General features: G+C 50.0%; 1 protein-coding gene across 1 annotated transcript; it reads left to right on the top strand.

Annotated features, from left to right (window-relative positions):
• Window positions 1-644: 644 nt before the first annotated feature.
• On the top strand, window positions 645-10,917 carry POX_f08056 (Highly reducing polyketide synthase sdnO; the record flags this gene model as incomplete). Its single annotated transcript, XM_050116839.1, has 11 exons — window positions 645-1,175; window positions 1,258-1,385; window positions 1,453-1,735; window positions 1,801-1,813; window positions 1,895-2,124; window positions 2,190-3,040; window positions 3,101-5,890; window positions 5,942-8,054; window positions 8,110-9,714; window positions 9,766-10,742; window positions 10,815-10,917. The coding sequence occupies 11 exons, from the start codon at window positions 645-647 to the stop codon at window positions 10,915-10,917; spliced, it is 9,624 nt and encodes a 3,207-aa protein (XP_049966978.1).
• Between the last annotated feature and the right edge of the window lie 532 nt (window positions 10,918-11,449).

Genomic DNA, 11,449 nt, shown 5'->3' with positions numbered 1-11,449 from the left:
CATGTGGGCTCCGTCTAGTCTTCTTCGAGACTAGGTCTTATGTAAACATCGCCATTCCTTTTGACGATAAGCTGGAGTAATGAAGCCGCATCACTACAGAATAGTAACATCAGCCCGCGTGTTCATCCGTTTGTCTCGAATCTATACGGAAGGCACTCCGCCTTATCAGTGGCGAAGCAAGTCGGGTTTCCTTGTTTCACTATATCGGAGTGTAGAAGTGTCCACATGCACCAAGAGCTCTGACCTTTGTCAGAATGAGGAAACTTCGGGGGCGTCAATTTAGAGCAAGATTCATCACGGAGATGGAATAGTTCAGACCTGTGTGGGCAATAGTCAGTCGAAGGCGCTTTGTGCACCGCAAAAGTGGATTGTCAATCATCGTAGCTCAGATTCGAGAGATGAGCTGTTTGTTTGTTTCTAGGGTCAACGAATCTGGCCCCCATTTTTACCAGATCATGAGGAGATCGAGGGCCGGTGGTCTATATAGGTTCCATCTTCTGGCATTCGAGCAGGGGTTTTTCTATCACGACATTCTTCACTGATCTGTCGAAATAAGGAGATCGTGGTCTAGCCCTTCTTTCCTTCCCCCATATTTCCCGCTATAGTTCTTTCTCCCGAGATCACATACAGACCACAGACCCATCATGTCCGAAATTGCTCCAATTGCCGTCATTGGCATGGGCTGTCGACTCCCTGGAGGAGCCAGCAGCCCCGAGAAATTGTGGGAGATGCTGGCCGAGGGCCGCAGTGGATGGGGTGAAGTTCCTGCAGAGCGTTGGAACTGGAAGTCATTTTACCATCCACACAATGAAGCCAAGGAAGCACTGAACTCGAAGAGTGGCTATTTCCTCCAGCAGGACATTGGTGCATTTGACGCGAAATTCTTCAATATAGCATCTTACGAAGCCCATGCTATGGATCCTCAACAGCGCATCTTGCTTGAAACAACATATGAAGCGCTAGAAAATGCCGGTGTTTCTCTAGAGAGCCTCAAGGGCTCCAACACTTGTGTCTACGTCGGACTTTATGCCCGAGACTATGATCGCATGGGGTTCAAGGACCTCCCCCAAATCACAAAACTGCATATCACAGGAACAGGCGAGGCAGTTGTCTCAAATCGCATTTCATATTTGTTCGATCTCAAAGGTGCCTCCGTCACAGTTGATACAGGATGTGTAAGTTTTGACTACATGGAAAATGAAAAGTTACTCTCCAAAGCACGATTTTCAGAGACTGACTTGCTTTGGAACAATCAAGTCCGGAAGTATGGTTGCACTTCACCAAGCTTGTCAGAATCTACGCACTGGTGAATCAAACATGGCGATCGTTGGAGGAACCCAGCTTCTTCTTCATCCGGACCAGGCTATCGCCATGAGTACAGTGGGGTGAGTTTTGCGAAAAGTCTCAAATCTCTGGTAACTATGGAAGTCAAATCTTACTGAGAATTATTAGCATGGTCAATCCACATGGTCGATGCTTTGTCTTTGACAGCCGTGGCTCGGGTTATGCGAGAGGTGAAGGCGTGGGCACGATAGTGCTCAAGCGCCTCGACGACGCCATTGCGGCTGGCGACCCGATTCACGCTGTCATTCGCAACTCTGGACTTAATCAAGACGGCAAGACCGCAGGAATCTCACTACCCAACCCCGACGCACAAGCAGCTCTCATGAAATTAGTATATTCCTCTGCTGGCGTGGACCCTCGGAGTACAGTCTACGTTGAAGCCCACGGTACCGTAAGTAAAAAAAATCCACAGCTGGAGAGACTCAAGAATCTGGCTGATGCTAACTACCGCCGCAGGGAACCCAAGCAGGTAAGTCAGAAAATCACCCACTGATCATCACCAGGCAATCAATGTGAAGTATCATCGTCACTAACCAAAGTGCGAATGCAGGTGATAACGCGGAAATCTCCTCTATTAATCAGGTGTTCTGCGAAGACACGGAGCGAAAATCAGACATCTATGTCGGATCAGTCAAATCTAACATTGGCCATCTGGAAGCCTCCAGTGGTATTGCCGGCTTGATCAAGGGTATCATGATTGTCAAGAAAGGAATGATTCCTCCGAATATTGACCTCGAGACACCAAAGCCAAGCCTCAAGCTTGATGAGCGCAAGATCAAGGTAAATCGAAAACAAAAAATTCCCTGCGATGTGGTCGGGATTTAGCTAAAGCTGATTTTGTGCAGATTCCCGTTGAATTGACTCCACTACCCCAGCCTGAGCAGCCTGGGCCTGGTCGAGTCTCTTTGAACAGCTTTGGATATGGTGGCACCAACGCACATGTGATTCTTGAGCCAGCTCCCACACAGGTCCCTGACGCCGCAGTTGAAGGTGAAAAGCCCAACAGCGAGATCATGATCAAGAGCGATGAAAACCTACAAGTCAATGGCACTTCTGCTGAAAGTAGTGAGAAGAGCCAGTTGAATGGCCATTCAACTCAAGCCGATCCCCAAATCTTTGTCCTGAGCGCTACCTCTGAGAAGTCACTTCTTGAGGCTGCCAAGAACGTACAGAATTGGATACAGGAAAAGAATGCGGACGAGGATATTCTGAGCGACCTTGCCTATACTCTCAACGTGCGGCGATCACTGTTGCCGCTCCGGCTCAGTGTCGTAGCATCTACTTCCGACGAGCTCATCGCTGCTCTTGAGCCAAAGAATGTCCGCATTTCAAAGCTTCCACACTCTGTCTCCGTCGCCTTCGTTTTCACCGGACAGGGTGCGCAATGGTTCGCCATGGGCAAAGAGCTCATCACTTCCCAATCTGTATTCCGGGACTCAATTGTTCGCTCGGACAAATTGATTCAGTCTTATGGTGCCGAATGGAGCCTGGTCGAGGAACTCCTGAAAGACGAACAATCTTCCAGAGTGAGCGACAGCGAGCTTTCTCAGCCCCTGACGACAGCCATTCAGGTCGCGATGGTTGATCTGCTCGCAACCTTTGGCGTTGTTCCTCAATATGTCTGCGGCCACAGTTCGGGAGAAATTGGAGCAGCCTATGCTGCCGGTGCTTTGACCCACGAGGCTGCAATTGAAATGTAAGAGTTGCGATCCTGACTGATTATCCCTGGACATGTGCTAACTAGCTGATTTGATAGTGCTTTCCGGCGAGGACTGTGCTCAACCGCAGCCAAGAAGGCAAACTCCGTCAAAGGATCTATGTTGGCTGTGGGATTGGGAGAGACCGACGTCCAGCCCTTCGTTAAACAAGTCAAAAACGGTCTCGTGACCGTTGCCTGTGTGAACAGCCCTAGCAGCACGACAATCTCTGGAGATGAGGCCGGAATCGACGAGCTGAGCGAAATCTTAAACGCCCAGTCCGTCTTCAACAGAAAGCTGAAGGTGGACACGGCATACCACTCTCACCATATGAAGAAGATTGCCGACCAGTATCTTGAATCATTGAAGCACATCGGCACTGGCACTCCACAGAATGGTGCGATTTTCTATTCATCTGTGACAGGACGGAAGAAGGTGACCGATTTTGGTCCGTCTTACTGGACAGAGAATCTCGTTTCGAAAGTGCGCTTCAGTGATGCCCTTCAGCTCCTGGCTGAGGACATGGCCCGCTCAAAGCAGTCAAGCAACGTGGCAAATTTCTTTGCTGAGATTGGTCCTCACAGTGCTTTGTCCGGTCCCATCAGGCAAATCATGGCTAAGCTGAGTGTTCGGTCTTTTAAATTCACATATGCCTCAGCCCTTGTTCGTGGCAAGCATGCGCTTCAGTCTGTTCTGGAATTGGTCGGAAAGCTTTTCGAGGCAGGCTGCAATGTGCAATTTGAACAGATCCTTGCGATGAAGAAGGCTAAGCGGTGGACAGCCATCGGAGACTTGAGCCCGTACCCATGGGACCACTCGCTCTCGTACTGGTACGAGTCACGGCTCAGTCGTGATCATCGACTGCGCCAGTTCCCATACCATGACCTCTTGGGTCTGCTGGATGTTGCGAGCACAGTTCATGAGCCACGGTGGCGTTACCATCTCAATGTTGATGCTCTTCCCTGGTTGAGGCATCACGTCGTTGATGGGTTCATGATTTTCCCTGGCACGGGATATCTCTGTATGGCAATCGAGGCAATGAAGCAGATTGTCCAGCTCCGAAAAGCCCCAGGAAAAATCTCAAAATTCCATCTGAAGAACGTGATTCTTTCCAAGCCTATCATGGTCCCTGACCAACGACCCGACAGTTTCATTCCTGACGTTGAAGTTCAGCTTACTTTGAGCCGTGTGAAGACCAGTGATGGTAGTCGGTGGGAGGCTTTCAGAGTCTTCTCATATTCTCCTGAGGGCTCCGGCTCCTGGAGTGAGCACTGTTCAGGACAAATCGCCGTCGAGATGGAATCCAAGATTGACGAGGTTGAAGGCTCGCGCGAGGAAGACTTCTTGGTCTCGTCGTTCGAGCGTAAATTCCAGAACATCAGGGAAGCCTCTCAATTCGATGAGAATGTCAATCCAGAAAATTTCTACAAGACTCTTCGCGAGTCTGGAAATGACTTTGGTTCCACATTCACCTGTATGACTGAGATGCAACTTGGTAATCATCAGGGTTGGGCCAAGGTTGTTGTTCCGGATGTGCCATCTTTCATGCCTCGCCAATTCATGCAGCCTCACGTTATTCATCCGTCCTTATTTGATGCCCTGAATCACCTTGCCGTGGTTATCTTCAAGAGAGAATGTAGCAATGCGCCACTTATGGCGACATTCTTTGGTGATATTGTGGTATCTGCGGACATCACTTCCACTCCAGCAGATGAACTACTAGTCGCTCTTGAGTTAAATCCGGAAGGACCTCGCTCAGCCTCAGGAAACACCTATGCCTTCCAGCAAAACGCGGACGGCGGACGCTCCCTTGTTATGCATGTCCAAGACTGGCAGTTGAAGGCAATTGGAGACGTGCAAACCAGCAGTGAGGAAACTCCCTTCCATCGGAAGATGAACTACCGGATGCAATGGCAGCCAGATGCCGAGTTCATTAGCTCTGCACAGCTTCAAGGCGCACGCAGCTCGAAATCTACTGCCTTGGTTCAGAAGCCCAGTCTCGATCTGACCCATGCCTCAAGCGACCTCAAGATTTCTGAGAAATTGACATTTGAGCAAATTGTTGCCTTGAACGAGCGTGCAGCGTCGCTTTATATCCGAGATACCTTGGCTCAGGTGCCGAATGACCCCTTGCCATCCAGTGCCTCTCACCTTGACAAACTCCGCGAATGGATGTTGAGATCAAACTACTCAGACGCCCGAAGGTCAATGCTTGCAGGCTTGACTGCTTCTGAAGAGGACCTTATTTTCCAGAAGTCAATGGCATCTGGAGTTGAAGGTCTGCTCCTTTCGCGTATTGGCCTTCATTTGAGCTCCATCCTTACCGGAGAGACTGATGTTGCCGACCTCCTCCAGAAGGACGACCTTTTGTCACGATATTACGTGGAGGACCTATTTTCGCACTGCCATCAGGATATGATCAACTACATCAAGGCAGTCGTACACAAGAAACCTCATATGAAGATTCTCTTCCTTGGAGCCGGAACCGAGGAATGCACTGCTGCATTGTTGCGCGCGATTGATCGGCCAGAGGGTCTCATGGTTGACCGTTTCGACCTCGCAGATTGCTCTGAGGCCGCTTTGGAGCGTGCAAAGCCCCATTTCCAGAAATGGTCTCATGCTATGAACTTCAGGGTTCTGGATCTCAACGTGGATCTGAAAGAGCAAGGATTTACTGTTGAGGAGTATGACATGATCGTTGCGACTAGCTCACTTCACTCTGTCAAGAAGGTTGATGCCTCGCTGAAGCGACTCCGGCAATTGACAAAGCCGGGTGGTAAGTTGGTGATGGTCGAATTGGTCCGGCCACCAGCCTTGTCCACTGAGCTGATTTTCGGAGTCTCATCCGGGTACGTGTCCATACAATGTGAATTCTACAAGCGAGTGCTGATGTTTTTTAGATGGTGGGCGGCCGAGGATGATCGTAAGAACTGTCCTCTACTCTCTGAGTCGCAATGGCACAGTCTCCTGGTGGAAAGTGCCTTCAGTGGCAGTGATATCGTGAACAGCGAGAACGAAGGTCCAAAATCGAGATCAGTCATGATCGTCGCCACTGCCTTGGACCAGAATGAGGTCAACAAAGCAAGTCCCAAAGGCAGCGTCCAAGTTCTTTCCTTCCGTGCTTGGTCCCCTGCATTCATCAAGCTGGCCAACGACATTGTATCAGATATTACCGAAAGAGGTCACAGCTGCTCAATTGACGCTTTCGATCCTCGTCATATCAAGCAAGACACAACTTATGTGATTCTTGACGACGTCGAGAATGCGCTTTTGTTTAATCCTTCTGTCGAGGAATTCGAGAATCTGAGAAATCTCTTCATTACCTGCAAGACTTTGCTCTGGATCAGTGGACAACAGAAAATCGACCACAAAGGTAGCGCCGCGAGAGGTCTCATTAATGGTATGGCACGTGTTGCTCGCCGTGAGAATGAGGGTGTCAAGTTCATTACTATCGATGTTCAGCAAGACGTCGAGGCTCCTGGTTCTGGTCTTGTCAAGCAGATTGTGGACATTGCACAAAGCTCGTTCTGGCCCGTCTCCGAGTCGAGCCGGTCCCAAGAACATGAATATGCAATTTTCAATGACACAATCATGATTCCTCGAATTCAGCCTGACACCAAATTCAATGACTGGATTGATCGAGTGGTCGGTGAAGATCGACTGGACACTCTCCCTTACCAGCAGCAAGGTCGTGCCCTGAAGCTTCATGTGGAGACTCCTGGTCTTCTTAACAGTCTCCGGTTCGTCGAAGATGATACGATATCATCTACTATCCGCGAGGATGAGATTGAGGTTGAAGCAAGGGCGTACGGTGTCAATTTCAAAGACGTCTTCATTGCGCTCGGCCAAATGCTTCCAGGCGTGAACATGATCGGAGAGGTAGCGGGTATCGTGACCGCCGTGGGCTCGCTCATGGAGGGGCGATACAACGTAGGAGACCGAGTCGCCGGAGTCGGAGCTCAACCGTTCACCAGCAGAGCTCGGGTGAAGGGGCTTATGTCTTGTCGACTCCCTGACTCCATTAGCTTCGCGGTCGGTGCGTCGATTCCCATCATTTACCTGACAGCCTACCACTGCATTTTGGAGGTGGCTCGGCTGCGAAAGGGACAGACCATTTTGATCCACGCAGCATCCGGTGGTGTCGGCCAGGCCGCCATTCAATTCGCTCAGAATATTGGGGCTGAGATCTTCGCGACCGTTGGCAGCGCAGCTAAGCGCCAAATTTTGATTGACACATACAACATCCCCGAGGATCACATCTTCTCAACTCGATCCAGAACCTTCAAGAATGGTGTGCTGCGTTTGACAAACGGCAAGGGAGTTGACGTTGTCTTGAACTCGCTCTCTGGAGAATGGCTCAACGATTCCTGGGAATGTCTTGCTCGCCTCGGAACATTTGTCGAGATTGGAAAAACAGATATCTACAAGCGAAACCACCTCAATATGGCCCCATTCGATCGAAGTATCACCTTCGCAGCTGTCGACCTTGTCGTCTTGTTCGAGAACCAGATCGAGAGAATGTATGACGAGTTCCAAACAGTCGTCAGCTTGTTTGAATCAGGCGAATTGGTGCCAGTCGCCCCGGTCACCTCTATACCGATTTCAAACATCGAGGAGGCCTTCCGTTTGATCGCTTCACGAAAGCACACAGGAAAAGTGGTTATCGACATTCAACCAGATGCTGTTGTGAAAGCAGTCATCGCCAAGCCCGAGCCACTTCAATTGGATCCTTCGGGATCGTACGTTGTGGCTGGTGGTCTCGGGGACCTTGGCAAGAGAATTTGTCGACTCCTGGCAGCTCATGGTGCGCACCATGTCGTCACATTGTCTCGTCGAACCTTGTCTGAGGAGGATCGTCAAGCGTTCGAAGCTGAACTGGCTCAGCTGGGTGCAAAACTCCATATCGTCAAGTGCGATGTTGTTGACGAATCATCAATGAAGGAGGCTGCAGAGATCTGTAAAGAGAGTCTGCCCCCGGTCAAGGGAATAATCCATGCAGGCATGGTCTTGCGAGTAAGTCACAGATGCAATTCCAACCGTAAATTTTCTGCTAACATGATACTTACAGGACCATCCACTTGAACTGATGACTCCTGACGATTACCTCACTGCCACGAGGCCGAAGACCCAAGGAACCTTGAACCTGCACTCCAGCTTCCAGAGCCCTGCACTTGACTTCTTCATCATGCTTTCATCCATCACTTGCATAGTTGGCAAGACCGGCCAAGCCAACTACTCAGCTGGGAACGCCTTCCAAGACTACTTTGCCCATGCTAACGCAGGAAAGTCACGCACTCGCTATATCTCCCTCAACCTGGGTGCAATCGATGGATCCGATGCAATCACTTCTTTGCCAATTCGTCAGCAAGAGCTGATGAGGCAGGGTGCAATTCTGGTCAAGTTTGAGGAACTCTTCAAGGTTCTCGAGTATGCCATGGGCCCTCAAGCCTCCTCTGATGACTGCGTCCAGTCAATCATGGGCTTCGACAGAGAATCTATGGAAACGGTCCAGGATACATTTGGTCTGAACAACCCAATGTTCAGTCAAGTGCCGTATCTGTCGAGCGGCACTGCGTCTGGGGATGCGTCATCTGCCAAGGTGGACACGGAGAAGGCCATTCGTACCGCCTCATCGATCGCTGAAGCTGAAGAGATCATCACGCATGCAATTGCTGAGAAATTTGCCCTGTTCATGGACCGGGCAATGGAGGACGTCAACCTCGACCAGTCGCTTGCCGCTTTTGGACTTGACTCGCTTGTTTCAATTGAACTGAAGAACTGGATGGTCCGCACCTTCCAGGTCAGTTTGCAGACTTCCGAGATCGCAGACGCTCTCAGTGTCGTTGCCCTGGCCAAAACAATCACGTCACGATCGAAACTTATCAGCGACGAATTGCGTGGAACTACTTCAGCTCCAGAAGAACAAGAAGATACACCTGCTCAGCAGACTGCAGTGGTAGAAAATACCGGCCCCAACCATGACTTTGAATGTTGCCGATTTGCAAAGGATCTTCCCAAGCAGCCATTGATGGATCTGGACGAGGCTTTGAGCATGGTTCTGGACGGCACTCGCCACTTTGCCACTGAGGAAGAGTACAAAACTCTTTGCGAAGCTGTTGAGAAGTTTGGCCATGAGGGCAGCACCGGGCGTCAACTCTACGACCAGCTCGTTCGCAAGTCGACTGATCCTCATGTGGACAACTGGATGGCCGACATTCTCACGGACGCCCTATTCCTCAAGAGACGTTTCCCGTTGGCCCCTCTTCAAAGCTTCTTTGCGACACATCATGAGAGCGCAGTTCCGCATCCCCAAGCAGACAGGGCAGCTTTGATAGCCACGACGGCATTCCGCTTCAAGGAAGCCGTGGATGCTGGAAATCTTGAACCTCACTGGTATTTCAACATCCCGTCTTGTATGGATTCATGGCAGTGGCTGTTCAACACTACTCGTGAGCCTCATGTTGAGGCTGATTGCATGAGGAAGTACCCCGACAACGACTACTGTATTGTACTCCGCCGTGGCCACATCTTCAAGGTTGACTTGAAGAGTGGATCTGAAGCAGTTCCCTACTCCGAAGTTCAGGGCCAGTTTGAAGCCATTTTGAACAGTGTTCAAGACGAAGGGTTCTGGACTGGAATTCTGACCAATGACGATCGCGACAACTGGGCTATTGTAAGTTCTTTTCCAATCCAGTTTGAGTGCATAATGCTGACAATTGCACAGAACCGCGAGAAGCTCATTGCATTGAGTGAGAAAAATGCAGAGTCCATTCAAATAATCGAGAAGGCACTGTTTGCCATCTGCCTCGACGATGGCGCCCCGACAACAAACTCTGAGCGGATCCGAAAGGCATATCTCGGCAATGGCTTCAATCGTTGGAACGATAAAGGTCTTCAATTCACAATTTTCGAAAACGGCTCCTCGGGATATCAGGTCGAACATTCGATGATTGATGGTTTGACCGTGCACCGAATGAATGAGTGGATTCACGAGGCCATTCACGCACATGTCCCGAGTAACGTCACGAACGGACATGGACACGCAAACGGAGATGTCAACGTGGCATCCAATGGCTTCCAGCCTGGCTTGGAGGAATATGCACTCACCACCAGCCCAGAGATCGACGAGCACATCCTCGTTGTGCGGGAGCAGCACCTCAAGGCAACGTCCAGCCGTGAATACGGCTACCTGGCCCTCCCACATTTCGGTAAGAACTTCCTCGCGGAACACGGCTGTCCGATCAAATCAGTCTTCGACGTGACCATTCAGCTCGCCAGTAAGCTGTACTTTGGACACAACCCAGCATCTTGGGAGCCAATGTCAATGGCGCACTTCCACAAGGGTCGTACAGAAATCTTCCAAGGTGTCTTGCCGTCAGTAGCCCAATTCTGCGAGTCGGCATGCGACGAGACGATGCCTGCTGACCAGCGCCGCGATATGCTCATTCGTGCCGCAAATGACTACACTGCTGGTCTGCAGACCTCTGGTAAGGGCAACAACTATTTCCGCTTGATGAATGTCTTGGAAACAATGTGGCCAAGTGATGAAGAGCCGGCTCTGCTTTTCAAGGATCCAGTCTGGCTGAAGACATATCCTCGACTGATCATGTCTGGGTTGACTGATGGCGGATCTCGGGACTCGGCGTTCTCGCTCATTGATCCCGAGGGTGTCTGGATCTGCTATTCAATTGAGGAACAAGAGTGAGTTTTACCCTGTTAAAAATCCCCTGTGAAATACAAAAGCTAATCATTTTCTGCTTTTTTTCTTGATAGAGCGCGGTTCTCGATTGTTGGTCCCACTGGCAAGGTCTCTGAATTCGAGAAGGTCCTTGATGAGGCAGCCGTTACGGTGAAAAAGCTTATTGGGTCAAAGTAGCAGTCGATGCTTGAAAATAGATCCAGAGAGTCGAGCAAAGTCAATGGCGGGCATTGCTAGATATCGGGCGAACCCCCCGCATGCTCTTAAGTATTTTGTATCAGTTTGTTGTTTATTCAAAAATTGAACAGCCTGAAGCATCTTTTTTATTGCGAATCCTTTTCACACATTCGATCATTTCTCTATCAGAATCAGTAGATCCTTTCAATCCAGCATCGTTGTTCTGCATGACAGTGACGGTATCCCACCTAAGGAAGATACACGCTGCAAGACCGAAGCGGTTCCAGGACGCGTATGATTCAGTTGCGAATGGAATTGTGGTGGCATGGCCTTGAAAAGACCCTATCCTCAGGTAATTGTGACTCGGAACTTTTGGAAATTCCATGAGCCCCCTGCCATTTGTATTCAATTATCATGCAAAAAATCTCTTTCTGTTGGTAGTGTCACATAGCCTTCGTGTGATGAAGGTTGGATTCTCTAGGCGGTGGTCACGTTTGTGTGCTTTGGGTTCATACCTGAGGCATCACACGCG

This window comes from Penicillium oxalicum, chromosome VI, assembly GCF_001723175.1.
Source record: "Penicillium oxalicum strain HP7-1 chromosome VI, whole genome shotgun sequence".
Lineage (NCBI taxonomy): Eukaryota > Fungi > Ascomycota > Eurotiomycetes > Eurotiales > Aspergillaceae > Penicillium > Penicillium oxalicum.
This window is presented reverse-complemented; position numbering and strand designations above follow the sequence as displayed.